This window comes from Sander lucioperca, chromosome 4, assembly GCF_008315115.2.
Source record: "Sander lucioperca isolate FBNREF2018 chromosome 4, SLUC_FBN_1.2, whole genome shotgun sequence".
Taxonomy (NCBI): domain Eukaryota; kingdom Metazoa; phylum Chordata; class Actinopteri; order Perciformes; family Percidae; genus Sander; species Sander lucioperca.
The window spans coordinates 13030942-13048282 of record NC_050176.1 but is presented as its reverse complement, the minus strand read 5'-3'; the positions used below and the strand labels follow the sequence as shown (position 1 = coordinate 13048282).

At 38.4% G+C, this 17341-nt stretch overlaps 1 protein-coding gene across 1 annotated transcript in view; it reads right to left on the bottom strand.

Annotated features, from left to right (window-relative positions):
* si:dkey-28e7.3 (trafficking kinesin-binding protein 1) overlaps positions 1-17341 on the bottom strand; it is a 46532-nt gene that overhangs the window by 28253 nt on the left and 938 nt on the right. Inside the window, exons 2-4 of the mRNA XM_036000438.1 lie at positions 17251-17339; positions 1762-2079; positions 1176-1364 (exon numbers count right to left, since the gene is read on the bottom strand). Of these exons, the coding sequence (XP_035856331.1) occupies positions 1176-1364; positions 1762-2079; positions 17251-17339 (596 nt within the window). The remainder of the gene's footprint in view (positions 1-1175; positions 1365-1761; positions 2080-17250; positions 17340-17341) is intronic.

Below are 17341 nucleotides of genomic sequence, written 5' to 3'. Positions count from 1 at the left end.
CTTCTTTCCAAGAGCTGTAGCTACTGTCTTTGGATCACTATAAAAGCAAGGTCATCAGGAGTAAGGCATATCTTGGAATCAAGTTCAAATCAGCAGATCTTTCCTGAGAAACTGTTAAAAAACACCTACACAGTGGCCCTTATTATTTACTAAAAAAATAAGTATGTTTATGGCAATGCAGTAGGAGAAATATAGGAAAATCTACTGCAGATTATGAAGAAGATTAACATGGGTGAGCACAAGTTTCTGCTACGGCGGAGCAAAGTTTCTTAACATATCATTACAAAGTAAATATGGCAGATATTTGCACACTGTGTTGAACGTTACCACTGATTTACTGGCTTTGTATCATGAATATCAAACTGTTCTAAAGTGAAGCTCTCTATGTATAATCCAATACTAAAAAGGGTCTTTAAAAGGTAAATTTAAACATTTAATACACTTTTAATGACTACAGAGCAGAACCTCTAAGATTTTAAATCTACTCACTAAAAATGATGAAAAATGATCCCGTATGCACAAAGCTTCAGTACTAAAGCAGGCCTTGTAGTAGTTAAGATATGGACGTACACCACATCCCATTACGCCACAAGTCTAGACAACCATTGCATCTAATCATAAACCCTTTCTGGATTGCTGCAGCTACTGACAGAGTGGCCACTGGGACATGGCGTCTGCGGCGCTCTAGTGGAAACTGCTTAGGAAGCCAGGTGACGGCAGGTTAATCAGCTTGGTGACATTTGACATCTGTGACTTACACATGTGGCAGTGTGTGTGGAGGAGAGGGGAGGGGAGATTAGGCCTCACACACTCCAGTCATTACAAACACACACACACACACACACACACACCCTTGAGTTCATTCTTATGTCTGTTTCCTTTATTCAAATTATGAATAAAAGGGAAAAAAATGATCAAACAGACAAGTTGAGAAATGTATAGCGACCAGGGTTACAACTAACAACTATGTTCATTATCAATTCATTATTAAAGTATTTTCTTGATGAATCGATCAATCATTTTAGTCTACAAATTTTCAACATTTTCACATCAAAGGTCAAAAGGTGATTTGGGTAAAAAGAGGTGGGGCTTAATTTTAAATAAAGGCCACAGAGCCTATCACTGGTAACTCCACCACTACACATCACTACACTGATAAATTAATTAGTACTCACAGAAGTACTTGAGCGTCTCTTCGATCTGCTCGTGTGTGAGTCCCAGAGCGACTGTTGGTGGCAGCAGAGGGGTGTGCAGCCAGTCGTCATTGTCGTATCCAAACACACTGTCTGCTCGAAGAGTGTAGTTGGGCTGACCCTCTGATAGGAGGCTCACTATCTCCAACTCTGGCAGGTCTGAACAAAGGTCTAAGTGTGGGGAATGTTTGTTTGTACATGTGTGCATTTGTATGAAGATCCATGAGAGCCACGATGTATGGGTTTATATATGGGGATAGAAAAACAAAGAAAGAGAAAGGAAGCAGCACTTTAACAACCACAATTGACAACTGACATGTCACATAATTTCCAACGGCACACTGCCCTCTGCTGATAGATCTATGAACCTACATTGTTTCCTTACTCATAAGTGTACACTATTCAAAAGATAACTGAATTAACTTTTGGTGCTTGGTATTATCAACATATAAGTAATTTGCAAATGAATGAGTTAGAGAAGTTTTTATTTCTACAATAGATAATGCATTTATTTATATTTATCTTTCTAAAAGATTCGTATAAAAGATATCTCTCCTTTGCGAATTACCTGTTAAAGTTGACACATCGTGGCAGGGTCGTTGTCCCGGGTCCCTGAGGTTCTCAGGTGAATTAAGATGAAGAGGCTGGGGGTCCACATCCAGGGCCCCTGGCGCCTCCCCCCGCCCCTCATGGAGGGAGAAACCTGACTGGGAGTCCAGGTGGGCCTGTGGGGGCCAGTAGGGAGGAGAAGAAGGAGCACGAGGCGGAGGAGAAGAAGAGGAGGGTGAGGAGGCAGGGTGGGACAGCTTGACTGGGGTGGGAGGGTTCAGGGTGAAGGCAAACCCAGAGCTGGGTGTCCCGCTGTGGGACTGAGGCCCCCTGGTGGCTCAGGGAGACAACGCAGGCTTCCAGGGCATCAGGCTCTGATTGGCTGAGAATGGTAATGACTAGAGAGAGAAAATTGCAGAGGAAGAGAGGGGAGAAAAGAGAGTAGAAACATTAGAATGTTAAGGGACTTTGTGCAGAAATGTCTTTAATATAGCGCTGCACGACACTAATATAACAATTATTGTGCTGAACATTGCAGTCATATACAGCACTGTATGCCAAACTGCAATATGGTGCAATATAATTTTCCAGCAAATACACATATGTAATGAAAAACTTACTAACTTACTTACTTTGTAATGTTTTGTTTACCTTGGCGATTTAAAAGACACACAACTGGTCCAAAAAATTAGGTATATGTCATCTTTCATACTAGTAATCTAGTAATCTGATTTGGAAATTGAGGTGGGTCATACTGTATTTTGTCCAGCTTTTTTCTTTTATTTGTGCATCCATAATCTAACATACTTTGTTTCTGTGATAAAACAGTAACTAGTGAAGAAAGTGTCATTAAATTATAAATCATTATAATTAAAAACTTCAACTCCAACTCCAATGATGACATTTTTTTATTACATCTAATCATGTAGGCTAAATAATTGAGACTCATTTATTTTTCAAAAGATCTGCACTCTACGAGCATCAAACCTTTTGTTTGATCAAAGAGCTTTTCTTTGGAAGCCAAACAGGGTCTGGCCTTCTGTCTCTGTTTTAGGGTCACAAAGATAGAGTTTCCACTGCCTGAAGCTAAACACAGATCAGGTTCCTCATAACTGTAACACCCCTTTTACAGTTTTTCTCAATTGCTAAAACACTAAAACCCATCGGCTGAACAAAGTTCTCAGTTGCCTGAACTCATTTAGCTAATTGTGCAGTCTGTGGTCAATACCTTAAACCATTTCACATGGTAAAACCCAATTTGCAGATCTCACTTAGACTTTTCAGCAAATCTCTAAACACATTCTCATTCTCATTCTCAAAACACATTCTGCACTCTAATGCACATGTCATCCATACTGGTAAACACAAGTAGCAACAATCAAATACAAATAGAGAACATGTCATTGATTAAACACAACCACTCAAAATTGATTTCACTTGTTTCAAATGATGTGACACAACCAATATAAGCCAGTTCAGAGAGCAACGGGGGAAAAATCCTCTTGTGATGTCGACGAAGTGCTCTGGCCTGACCCAGCCCAAAGACAAGAAGAAGCACATTGATCACATGTTTACTCCTTTGATTTTTGTCCCTTTTAGTATTGTATACTGTAGTGTACTACAGTATGTGCATTGTAGGCTGTATACTGTACAATGAACAAATTGTATGGCCCTGAACATTGTGCTTTCCATTTGTTACTGTAACAGTACTGACTGCTCAACAGATTTTGACTGGTTGCAGGTTCATATCAACAAAGAAAAAGATTACAGTATCAGAGAGACAAAGGACAAGTTTGTGAGCTGCAGGGTACAGTACTGTAAAAATAGGGGTACAAGGAGGAGGAAGAACAAAAACAATTGCAAAGAGCAAAGCAGAGTAGTAATTTCTGATCAATTTTGAGCTACTATGATAGAACGTGTTTTCGTTCATCAAAAGACAATGACGGAAAAATATGAAATTTGTTTTGAGATTAAAAATGTACTTCTCCCTGAGAACTATATGTTTTGAACAATGTGGTTTCTATTTTTTGGTGTATTGTTTAATGACTGCTTGATAGTGTATATCATTTTGATCACTTTGTTTATGATTTGAGAGCAGTGTTTGATTTTGAACACAGGTAAAACTGTTTTGAGGCGAAAGTTTCATTTTGCGAGAGGAGTCAGAGGTTTTGTAAATAGCGCTTGAAGATGAGGTTTTGTGTTTAATGTTTTCAGAAATGGAGCAAGGTTTCAGAAATTGTGTTTTAGCAATTGAGAAAAACTGTAAACACACACAGCAGGAGGCAGTACATGCTATATGGATGTTAGCACTAGTACAGTAGCTACAGACAGGGAGAGTGTGTCTTATTCCATACCAAGGCTGGGACGATATGCTTTTGTCCCGATTCGATTCTTTCACGATACATTGGTGCCAATTTGATTTGTATTGCAATATTTATTTTTTGCAATTCTAGAAGTATTGCGATTCAATGAGTATTGCGATTAACAAAATGTTTAACAAAAACAAAGTTAGTGGCCAGGTTGGCTCAGTGGGTAGAGCAGGCGCACACATAATTAGAGGTTTATGCCTTGACGCAGAGGTCCAGGGTTCGAGTCCGACCTGTGACAATTTCCTGCATGTCTTCTCCCTCTCTCTCCCCTTTCTCACCTAGCTGTCCTGTCAAAATTAAAGGCGGAAAAACCCCCAAAAAAATCTTAATCTCTTATCTCGGCGGCGGTACCATATTAACAGAAAATATTTACGTGAATTTAATTTTTGCAATTTTTAATAAACTGGCAACTGAGTGTATAATGTATGCAGTTTTGTCTTTAAAGAAAATGGAAACTTACAAACAGATGTAACTCTAGTTTGTATAATATCTGCTGGTTCAGCACCATATTTGCATTCTATACAGGAAACCATAATTGTGGTAATATAGTACAGTACACCAGTGGTTCCCAACCTTTGTGGTCTAAGGTACCCCCACAGCCCTGTTAGATGAACTCACGTACCCCTTCATCAATTCCCAATGTGTTCCAAATGTTCCAACTGTTTATCCATTACTTTTAGCTAACTATTTGAACTGTTCAGTCAGTACTTTTAGTTATCCATTGCAGCCGCTTATGCAATACTTTTAGCTATGTATTTCTACTATTTATTTATTCATTACTTTTAGCTACCTGTTTAAACTTCTGTGTCCAGGTGTAACAGCTGATATATTCTATTAATCAAATCGTAATTACAATTTTTTTTCTTCAAATTAGTGAGCTGCTCCACAATGCTTTCAAGTACCCCTGGTTGGGAATTACTGCAGAACACTACAAGCATAAAAACAAAAACATAATGTTGTGTATATGCAAGTGATCATAATCATCAAGTCAAAATACACAAAGACTTTAAACTGTACTTTTTATAACATGTACTGAATCTTACAGTTTTTCTTATAATAAAAACTATAAAAATATTTGCATATTCGCATATGGTTCAAAAAGCTGAGTATTAATAAAAGCTCTTCTCATAACTTCAAGTCACATAATGGCTTCATGCTTTACCAAAAGGCTGGTAACAAAAGGACACTTGATACCTCGACCCAGTTATTGCCGTCAATAAAACATGCTGGCCAGAGGACAAAGGGTTAGGCCCAATTAAAGCAACAGCTACTAGCCTATCGTGTTAAATACAGGGCAAGCATGTGCACATACGCACATGACACACACAGCTGAAGATTGCAGCTGTGTCCCCATCATAACACACCCATCCGATTACACTTTTTGAATTGACCCCCCAGCACCAGTATCACTATCACCACCAGAAGCCGTTTATTTCCCTTTATCCTTGTCGCTCAATTCCCCTCCCCTGCTTTTCATGGCACGTTCATTCAATCAGCTGAGTGTTTTGATTTGTGGCCAATACTTCCCCCATTAACCCTCTCTCTCTTATAGATGTCAGAGGAGTCACAGCACCTGCACACACTTCAGCTTTTATATTCACCGCCATCAGACGGGCCGTTTTTGACAGTAAATCTACAGTATGTGTCGTGTGACACCTACACTTACCCACAACAGAGTAACATTCACTGAAAATTGACTGAAAATATCTTAATTTTACATGCACACAAAACAAAAGCTATGTACTAATGTCGAGAAAAAAGAAACAGGCATGTCCAAGCTTTTTCACATTAACACTGTCAGATCCAATTTAGCAGTGAGTGAAACACACTGTTGTTTTGTTAACCATGCACCCAAGCGAGACCCTGTCAGCCACTTAGGGGTGACACCAGGGGACATGGTTATTAGCTATCTCCCCCTCCTTTGTATTCTCATCTTTTTACTGTGCTAGGCAGTATGCCAGAGTGGAAAAAAACTAACTGTAAGCTGAGTAATCAGCTAGAGCATCATTCATACAAAACATAATGGAGCTGCAGAGAAGATTAGCGCAGCAACCTCTGTGTTCAGAAACAGCAACAGAATAACTGGCCAAAACAAACTTAAAATGCCATCAGGGGTTTTTGAAAGTGAACTGTAACGAGAATCAATGTAGCATTAAATCTAATAAAATAACACAATCACACAACATGAACTAGAGTAAGAAAGCCTGGTGTTTGGTGCTACAGGCTTAAAGTCACATCTGCACTCTGAACTGAAACTGTGTATCCTGCCTTCAACTTTGAAGCCTGGACTGGCCCTGAGCTGAACTAAAGGGAGGTAAAGGGTGTTTGAAAAGCTTGACGTTGGTACTTTGTTCAAACAATGCCCCTACCAGAGGGTGTGTACGTGAGCAGAGGCACACCAGAGTGAAAGAGAGAGGGAAGGAGGAGGGGAAGGGAGAGAGGACACACTATACTGAAGGGGCTGAAGGAGGGGTGCATTTGAGACATGGGTACTCTCTTGTACACTAGCAGATTGAGTCACGTTCTGCATGGTAGCCAAAAGGCTATTTTCTTTTGACCTCTTCTGTAGCTAGTCGAAGGGATCTACAACTCTGACCTTATCGCTGCTCAGAAAAGAGGAAAAACTGTCATTAATGCAGCAAAGTCCAAAGTATTTACTGTGATTGAGACATAGCAGTGTTGGTCATCTTAAACATATAGAAATCAGAAAAATATGAACAACAACAGTATATGTTAAAACTTCAAAAGAAATGTAGGGGAACTCAGGTGAATGCACATTTAGCAAATGTAGGCTATGTATTTAGCAGTTTACATCCGTTCCCCAAGGTTGTTAATATAATATGAGAGTTGAAAGAGTAGAAAATGAGACTGCCTTTGACTAAACTTCTTTAAAATCTGCAAGATTAACAATAACAGTAACAAGGACCTTGGCATAAAGTGCTTTAAATGCCTTGGAGTGCAAACAAACTCACTTAACTCCAGCATGCACTCCACTACAGGACACTAGAGAATAATGAACATGGGTCTGGGTAATTGCAGCCATTTAATGATTAAATGTGAGTGTTTTGGAGTCTACTCTACTGCAATGTTTAGCATAAACTACTTTTGGAAAATATCTCATGTTATAATATATGGCAACCATTTTTTACAATACATTGTGACCAGGGTTCAAAATTTACTTTTGCGTCCACCAGCCAAATGGCTAGTGAATGTTCAAATTTTACCAGCCACTCAAAAGATTACCATTGTTTTTTGGCTGGTGAGTGAAGCAAATCTACCAGCCAATTGCATATTTTACCAGCATTTGGCTGGTAAATGGTGCTAATTTTGAACCCTGATTGTGACATTACAAAGCTAGTGCAACAGAAAATCATCTAAACGTTAACCATTCAAGTTCTTCAAAAGCTCCAATTCCACTTTTTATCATCACCACCTGACGCATCTGTGCCAAGATCCAAACATCAGGCTGGAGTAACTATTTGAACCTAATCAGCCGAGAGGATAAGATGACCCAACAGTGTGTATGTTACAGTCCAGAGATAAGCGGACGTGCATCAGTTCACGATCTGAGCACACCATTAAGTCCACAAACAATTCACCATACATGCAACCTGCAATAAGACCTTTATGGATCAATCAAACTGCAATATGATGTTTAACGAATAATGCATGTCTATCGTGTTGCCAACGAATTCAATATTCTGCTGCTCAGGTTACAATATCAATGACATTCAGACAAAACTGAACAATCACATTGATCCTTGATTCTATTTTTATGCACACAAGGAGGCAAAAATGTAGAAAGCAAAATATACAGAGTTAATAGTTCTGGACAGTATGTCATCAGATTGGCTTCCTGCTGGGCTGCAAACTTCGGATGTTAATAAAACATTGTTTAGTTTTAGTAGTGATCACATTATATGACCAAATAACCACAAATCTTTCTGAGAAACATAATGTTGTATACAGTGTAATAAATCACTCAACACTGTATACCTTTAAAACATTTAGCTTGCCATCTTTAAGTCCTGTGAGATGTAAACTTAACTAGAGCCTGGCCGATAAATGGTGCGATATTAGCTCATTGCAGAAATGTTGTGTCAGCCTATAGGTCAGCCAATGAACTGAAGTACAGAAATGTTAAAGATACGTTTTAGAACCATTCACCATTCTATAGTTTGTAGAGTAGTGACCGTTTTCAATTGCCCACAACATTTCTTTTCACAATTAAAAATCCTGTATCGGTCGGGCTATAACCATAACCAAAATCTCCTTTTCCATTTTTATCACTAACCAGCTACACGCAGCCACAATAATTATAATCCCATGAATGACATCACGCACTCATTATTGTAAATGACAGTTGCTCTCAGGCAGCTGACTCTTAGCGTTGAATTACGAGAATTGTTTGGTCAACCATTAACAACTCATTCGTTCTTTGCCAAGTTTTCATAAAAGGACACGTTTATTACTCATTCTGTGATATCAATCATAAAAGGTGATTGAGGCAACAGCTGAGAAACTGAAGTTTAAAACTTAGACAAGGATTTTCAAACAGCAGTTCCCCTGAACACTTTCATACAACAGATATATTGGAAAATGATATATCAGCTGATATGTTATACTATTCATAACATCTTTATATATATACATATATACATATATATACACATATCAGGCTAAGGTTAGCACAATGCAAACACAAAGCCTACCATGACAAAAGACAGGATATGATGCCTGATGCAAAATAAATATTGAAGTTTGCCACATTAAAGAGAGCTGAGAGGCTTGGAAAATGGACAGGCGGCTTGGATGAAAACCCGGAAAATGACAAGAAGGAGTAGAAGTACGATTATTTTAAATACTGATTAATCTGTCAATCGCGTTTTAGAATCTATCGATTAATCATAAAATCATCAATCAGGAAACCCACCACAATTTCTCAGAGCCCAAGGGCTTAAATTGCTTGTTTTGTGTGATCAACAGTGCAAAACACAAATATATTTAGTTTACAATAATCTGAAAAGCAACAAAGCCTCACACTTGAGAAGCTGGAACCAGTTATAAGTGGCAAATATTTAATCAATTATTAAATTTGTATGTGATTAATCCAATAATTACAGTACTAGGAAAGAGTATGGTGTTTAGATGAGTGGGCCGAGAACAAATGAGAAAGACTTCTAACAGCTCAACAGTTTCAGAGATAGAGATAAAACAAACGGGGGGAAAAGAGCATTGGGGGAAAAAAATAAAACAAAAAAAAAAAACAGGCCAGTGTACAGAGGGCCTTAACATGAGCAAGAATTTCACCCTGACAACTGGAAGAGCTATATCTGGACAGCAACTCCACATGAAGAGAAAGTGGTCACAAAAGCGTAAATACCAATTATACACTCAACATGCGGCCCTTTAAATCTGCTCCAGGAGCTGTAAGGGGCACGCAAAATCAGACCCATATTCCTACTTACTCACCCTATAGAGCCTTGAGATTTGGGCAGAAATAACATGTCTGACTCAGAGTTAAAAGTTATGCTAGTGTACAACAGAAAGCCAGCCTGCTGAGTTGCTGACTGCCTTGACCTTTAAAACAGAAATGTAACAGACAGATCAAGAGGGAGGCAAGGTTAAAAAAAAACAAAAATCAATTCTGCAAATTTCCATTAGTAGTATCAAAAACCCTGTCCCATGTCAGACGGCGAACTGGATTTTGACTTAAAGAGGCAGTACACTAGAGCACTTTTTGAATCCACTTCAATCAATTATATTACCAATTAATTATTTATACTTAAAATACATATAGTTGTATTTACTTAGCGTATCAGTTTGTCTTCTTAGTTTTTTTAAGAAAACACTCTGAAATGACAGAAAGCTAAACACAGGGCCTAACATGTCTGCACTCCGCTTCAAAAGTCATTTTTGGGAAGGATGCAAGATCATTTACTCATAATGGGACAAAAAACATATGTATTTACCTTGTACACATTTCAAACCACATTTGTTTCTCTATTAGATTCCTCTATTAATTGGTCAAATTAAACAAACAGCTGTAATACGCTTACAGCATGAATGCCAGTGTCTTATGTTATGAGTCCTGCTCAGATTAACTGCTAGGCATTCTTATGTGTTGTGATGAGAAACAGCTGAGCATAACAGAGGTCAGATAGGAAATTGAAGAAAAAAAAAAGGAAGTCTCCCCTCACTTTGTCACATCTGACAGTTCAGAGACAAACATAACATTTAATCAGAGCAGAAAATTAAACTGCCTCAGGACATCTAATCAGCAGGTTTGGTTAAAAAGTACAAAGAGACAAGCCTGAAGCAAAATTTAAAAACTACTGTGATTGATTAAACTAAGACTAAAATAATCAACAGCCTTAAGTAGCTTATGTAAATCCCTCATAAAATAAAGTGGCACAGTTAGGCGGACAAAATATCCTTCTGTTTATTTCAGTCATGTTGACATGACAAGTACAATGAGGGGAGAAAAACAAACAGGTAAAGGCTTCTGTGCTGGATCAAGTGTAATCAATATAGATTTAACAGATACAGATACATTAGCTAAATGCTAATAACACTGGACAAGCCAGCAAGCCATGGAATTAATTAAAAACTGAAACAGACTTACTGTGCTGCTGCTGCTGCTGCAGTAGTTATCTTAGCATGTGATGTTCTGTGTATGTAGGGTCCTGTCTCCTTTAGTGTGTGTTCATCAAATGAAATGCTCTCTGGGATGCTTTACCGGCCGGCTTCTGTCCTGTCCTGAATGTGTCCTGTCAGAAGGAGAGAGAGAAAGCAACAGTGAGGCCGAGTGGAGGTGGGGCTGAAGGGGGAGTGAGAGAGCAGGAGGAGGAGGGACGTACAGGAAAAGGCGTGCTGGTTTATCATGGTGTGTGCCTGAGAAACAATGGACAGACAGAAGCTCAGAAAAAGAGCAAGAGGTCTGTGAGGCAGCACTTGTACAGGTTATTGTGCTACAGCAGCAGGTTTAGGATGTCCCACTTCCTCATGGATTTAGTTATTTGCATGAACCCAACAATGCAAAGCTCCAGGCTCTTGTTTCTACTGTACTATCTAAATTAGATTTACGCCTATAGTTCAGCCTTTATCACAGCAACAATGCCAAGTCTGTTTCCCAGCATTGCTGGCCACTGATTTACAGACAGTAATCATTAATTACTATCTGTAACTAGTTTAACATGAAGCTCACAGAGGCCACCACTGTTTGTTAAATCTGGTTTAATACAAAAATCACACTGTACTGGTTCAGTCATAACAACAAGAATACTGGAAAGAAATGATCACAAAACAAAGAGAGTACTACTTTCTTCTCATATGCTCTAAACAACATAACTATCATATGTCAGGTGTAGGGCAATTGAATTTCAAAAACTAAAACCTGAACTTGTAGATAAGATTCTGGTCTGAATGTTTACATAGCATTTTTAACGAAGTCTTATTTAAGGATTGCATGTTTACCAAAAAAGGGCATTGCAGTTTCTTCTGGATCTTCCACTAAAATAGCAACAAGACTGCCACCTCCTCTCTTATCTAACATGTAACCTGATACAGTCATGATATCATAGGAAATAGCTAAAATATTTAATTACATCACACAACATTCTTCAACTATGCTGAACTCTTTGAGCTGAATGTGTTCTTTAAGAAAGCACCTCTACACTCTCTGAAAATAACAGGAAATTATTTCTTTATGTAAAATGTGGCATTCGGACAGCATTTAAAGTAATCAGTTTTTTTTAAATGGTTTTGCTTTTCAATCCCTAAGTAAAACAACAGAAAAGCTAAATAAAAAAATAAAAATAAAAATCAAGCAAAAAAAAAATGCAAGCTCGCCCCATTAAAAAACACCAGATTTTGACAGAGGTTAAAATTACAACTGAAGTTAAAAGTGACAAAAACACCTTTGTAAAATCTAAGAAAAATCTAATTGTGGTTGAAACCAAATGTTTGCATGCACTGCACCAAGAAAGAAAAGCTACTCAGAAGTACAGATAGTAATGTTGGTAATAATGTGTTGCTGCCAAAGGATAATCAGAATTCAACTTCTCAAATTAATTAAAAAAAATCAAATAACCTTATTATATGATCAGGGGAGTCCGGGCTTTGTTACTATGTTTGTAAGGGCACACAGACAGATTAAAGTTTTTCTCTCTCTCAAACACTAAAATGAAAGTTTGTGTTCAAGCAATATTAGAGAGCCTTAATCACTCTCTATATCCAATAAAAGTACATTTGTTTTTCACCCATGCTATGCCACAACTATGCCGTCCCGATCAGGAGAAATAAACCCTTAAAAAATAAAAACTGTGGGAGACAGAGTGAGAAAGAGAGCATGCTTAAAATGAATATTGAGGAATACAAACATGTTTCCTTAAATAGCATACAGTCTAATATTGGCAAAATATAGTATGATTTAAAAGCTTAAACTGTCTGATCAAAAAATTGAAAAAGAATGAAAACAAAATATGGATCTGAGCAAGCGTTCGATGCCAACTCAGTTTCCAAAATGATGTGCTCTAGGCACAGTAGAAACTGTTCAATACAGTTCTATTAATAACAAAGACAGTATTCAGTGCACTTGTGCACAAATGTGTTAATGCTTTTTAATGTTATTCATTTTAACAGTGTTCTTTCAAACGAATGTCTTTGTTATTAATATGTTTTTATTATAAGCAAAAGGTTGTTTGAAGGTTAAAAGAGACATAAAGACAGAAGCTCAAGGAAAGAGAGAGACAGGCTGAGACAGACTCATTATTATTTCCCCTTACTGTATTACATGAAGGGTAATCATGTGCTTCTTACTTCATACAGTATATAATACCAAGAGAACGTTTTGTGTCAGCAGGGTTTTCTATTCTGCCTCAGTAATGCCAGTTGTGTTGAATACACAGTGAATTATGTGCGGTTTACACACAAATGTGCCATTCATTTCCCACCAGTTTGTAGAGAGGGTGCACCTTCTGTGAGTCTCAGCTGTCTGACTACACAGTCAAACTAAAGGTAGGCTATACAGAAGCCATTGTTACTGCAAGCTCTTCACCTGCAGGATTACCAAGGAGGGGATGACTTATTTTAACCTCAAGTACTGGAGTTTTTACTCTAATAGTCCAATGGTTACTGACAAAAGTGACTGAGTTTAACATTTGGCTGTAAGGTAACAAAAAGTATATTTAGGACTCATAACGTCAAGGGCTGAGTTGACCATTGATTCTGACTTTCAAGCATTAACGCTAGCTATTAAATTAATCATTATGATAGCTAGCTAATTAGATAACATAACTAGCAAAACCAGCAAGCCTGAAGATATGTTAGCTAGCTTAGCTACAAATATACCTTATTAGAAATTGCTTCATCCACGCCTGACTAAAGTGTCACTAAAGTCAATGTTCAAGTCCAAGTGTTGGTCAAAAGGTAAGTGTTCAGAAGGTGTTAAAAACAGGACAACTTCAACCGTATAATAGACACTTCCACCCCCGGAGGAATCCCACCCTGCAGCAGCGTTATGGAAATTTCCCCTTACCAAGTATGGACAGTTTAAGAAACATATTCCAAAGCGACAGGTCTACAATAGAACGGTCTATGAAATGACAGTGAGAGGTAAAGAAAGGGGAACAGATTCGACTTACATGTTTATTTCATTCGTGTCTATTAGGTTGTAGTCGGCGCTGAAGTTTCCCTCAGCAAACTTGAAGCTCAGCTGTCACAACGGCTGGTCCGCTCTGTGTTCCATTTGGTCATCTTGAAAGCGAGGCATCATGGGGCATGTAGTTCTTCAACGAAATGCATTTTTTTTTCCATCACACAACATTAAATCTGGTCAAAGGTAAATCATTTATGATAGGTTTTTTTTGTTTTTTTGTTTGTTTGTTTTTTAGAAAAGAGAAAGCCTAGGACTGTGTATTAAGTCAACATAAAAATGAAGGCTGTAGTGTTCAGATTTCCAGTCACACCTGCAGCTATTTCCTCTCTTACTTATCATTTCACTGTATGTCATTTAAAAGAGAGTGATGGACTCGTGGGAATTAAACAAGGCTCTATATTAGCAAGTGGTCACATACAAAGTATTTTGAACCAGATAAATCACATCACACCCTGTTGATATTTTTGGTTGTTCTATCTGACACAGAGTGAAGCTGCTAGAGAAATACCTAAACACTATGGGCAGATGAAGGGCACTGCTAATAAATAAACAAAGATTAGCTTGCATTTAGCAGATGCAATAACAGATAGAAGTGTTGATGATGCTGCATATCTCAAGCAGATTCTTATTCAACGACCAACAATGATCTTTACAAGCTTAACATCTGTCAGATTATGTGTGCCATAAAAAGAACATCTTTGGTTATTTTCAGCTGCCTCTCTTACTTTATCTTCCCAAACTAGTAAGGACACTCACATGTGACTGAACCAAATGCTGAGCTATTTTAACCCTGAGAGCCAACCACCAAGCCCGCCTGAGAATGTGCACAGACATACTGTGCACCCTCAAACTTTCACACATGGAAACTCACACACATCTGATCTGACCTCAACAAAATGCCTCCAGTCTTGCTGAGTGTTAACTTATTGTGTGAGTCTCTGTCTACCTCTAGTGGTAACAGTCTGAATGAACATAAAGATTGTATGCTCTATGTTAACTTGTGTGGATAGCTTCATGAAATAAAAAAAATAAATAAAAAATGTAGATACTAAAATACTACTTTGCAATTAAGCTGGTAGATTTGTCTCGTGGAGTTACAAAAGCTGTATTTACCACAAGATTCACTGCTTCTCTGTATCTCACAAAACAATAAAGTAAGCGGACCTTGAGTGGGGATCATTTTGTCTGCTGTTCCAAGCTCAACTACTAAGCGAACATGGACAAGAAGTCCACGTGGAAGGACAAGTGTTTCAAATAATGTAAAGTTTGAACATCTATAGTTCCATGAGAAGTGAGCAAACTCGATGAAAATGTGTGATAAGGTCAAAAGCTCCAGAAGTAGCAAGTAAGTGATCCTTGAGTTGAGATTGTTTGTTTGTTTCCCAGGTCAAAAATTAGCTGTCAAGCTCACTTGGACCAACTCTGGTCAAATTAAAAACATGTTTTTCGTTCTACTTTATGTCCTTGCTTTGCTTTTATACTTATCTAAGTCACATCCACTAAAACATATCTTTATACTCAAATTACCACAGTATTTCTACCCTGGTACAGGTGTTCAACTGCAGCTCTATCTGTCCATTGTTCCACAACATTCCTCCGTGGACAGCCAACGCCACAGTATCTGCGTGTCTTCCATTTGTAAGTGACGATTAATAATTTACCACAGTCTCCATCAATCCAGTGAGCTAGTGGTCTGCTCCAGGCGACTTCCTCTCCCAAGGACAATGGGGCCATTTCCTGTGGGGTCAGAGGCAGAGAACCAGAGAGAGCAAAACAGGCGAGTATTGTAAAGCAGGGACATCATATCAGCGTGTCCTGCCCTTGGAGTGAAAGACAGATTCAAGTTTATAGTGAGAGTCATGGTCTGTTTGCTGGGAGTTTACAGGGAAAGACTGGAGCCAAGTCTCCCAGACACCAGTGCAGACATCGTTCTGACCCCTGCCTTCAGGATGTTCAGAAAACATTCTGACTTTGTAAATATATCTATGATGTGACATATTACAGAGACAGAAAGATAGAAAGAAACCATAAGGAGAACATCCTATACATAAGATCATAAGTGCAAGCAAGCAGCCTCTTACTTATTCTCAGTGAGAGAGAAATGCTTCAATATACTGTTTTATAAAAGAAATGGACATCAAAAGCTTGAATTAGTGCTGAAAACCAAAAAATCAGGTGTCTTTGACAGGGTCAGCCTGAGCTAAAGTCCCACATAAATCCCACTCTTTTAAATCCTGGCTAATTTTCTAAATAAAGAGGCTGCTGTGTTCAAAACAATGGCTCCATTCATGTCACTGCTGCCCCTGTGTCCACTATCCAGGGAGATCTGAGAAAGCCAAAACAAGTCAAAGACATGCAAAATATGAGTAACAGCTCTGCAGTATGAAGGTATGAAGCTACTGTCCCATTCAATGAATAGTCTAATACACATCAATTCCCTCAAGCAACACATGAAAACCCAAGAATGTCAATTGGGCCTGAAGCTATTTTTAAAGAGAGGGCAGTCAGTCCACACATTCACTCTTACAAATATAATGGCCTATATAACCAGCAGTGGCCCAGCATGCCTTGTCCCTCTCCGTCCGTCTCTTTCATTCTAGGAGGCACAGATAATAATGACTGTCACAAATTTGGCCACAAAGGAGAGAGCAATAACAGTATGGCCCAAGGCAGGGCATATTATACAGCCTGACCTATCTCAGTCTGTCTTCCAGTCGGAGTGTATCACATACTGTAGGCAGCTTAGCACTTACTGTTTCACATTTAACTGCACCATCAGTGTCTATAGGTGGCTGGATTTCATTCCCCCACTTTTATAGGTCTAAAATGAGTCAGCAAAAAAATTATATATTTTGCTGCATGTTGTATATTTCAATCACTCTATCATTATAAATTTCATTATTTTCCTGTGCAGAAAGGAGCACTGACATTGTTACAGTGGTGCACAAGGGTGTAGTGGACACAGGGTGGGGGGGGGCATAATAATCATTGTTTGAGTCATTTTTTTAAGCCCAAACTCCCTGATGTCAGCGTCTCAAATGTTAATATTTTCTCTTCTATAACAGTAAACTGAATATTTTTGGGTTTTGGACTGCTGATTGGACAAAACAATAATTTTGAATAAATCAATCTGGGATTAGTAAAATTACAATGGGAGAGAGAAAGTAATTAGCAGATTGATCGATGTGGAAAATAATTGTTACTTTGATTTTTGTGATTTTACTTATATTACAATCCAGTTTTATAGAAGCAACTGTAAATCATGAGAGTGTATGTAACACAAAGGCTTAAAATGCCAAGATCTAGCGCTCTCTCTCTCTCTCTCTCTCTCTCTCTCTCTCTCTCTCTCCTAGCACCTTCAAAGTAACTATTGTCAGACAAAGTGACACAAATACACACACAAACAATTATATCTCTTTCTCTGTAAATAGCATGAGCAGCCACTCTGACAGCATATCGTTTCCCGGCTGCAGTGACTCACCTCTGTCATACGGTTTCGTGTTGTAATTAAAGGTGTGGCCATACAGGTGAACGAAATGTTTGCTATAGCACACTGCGTCGTTGTAGTCTCT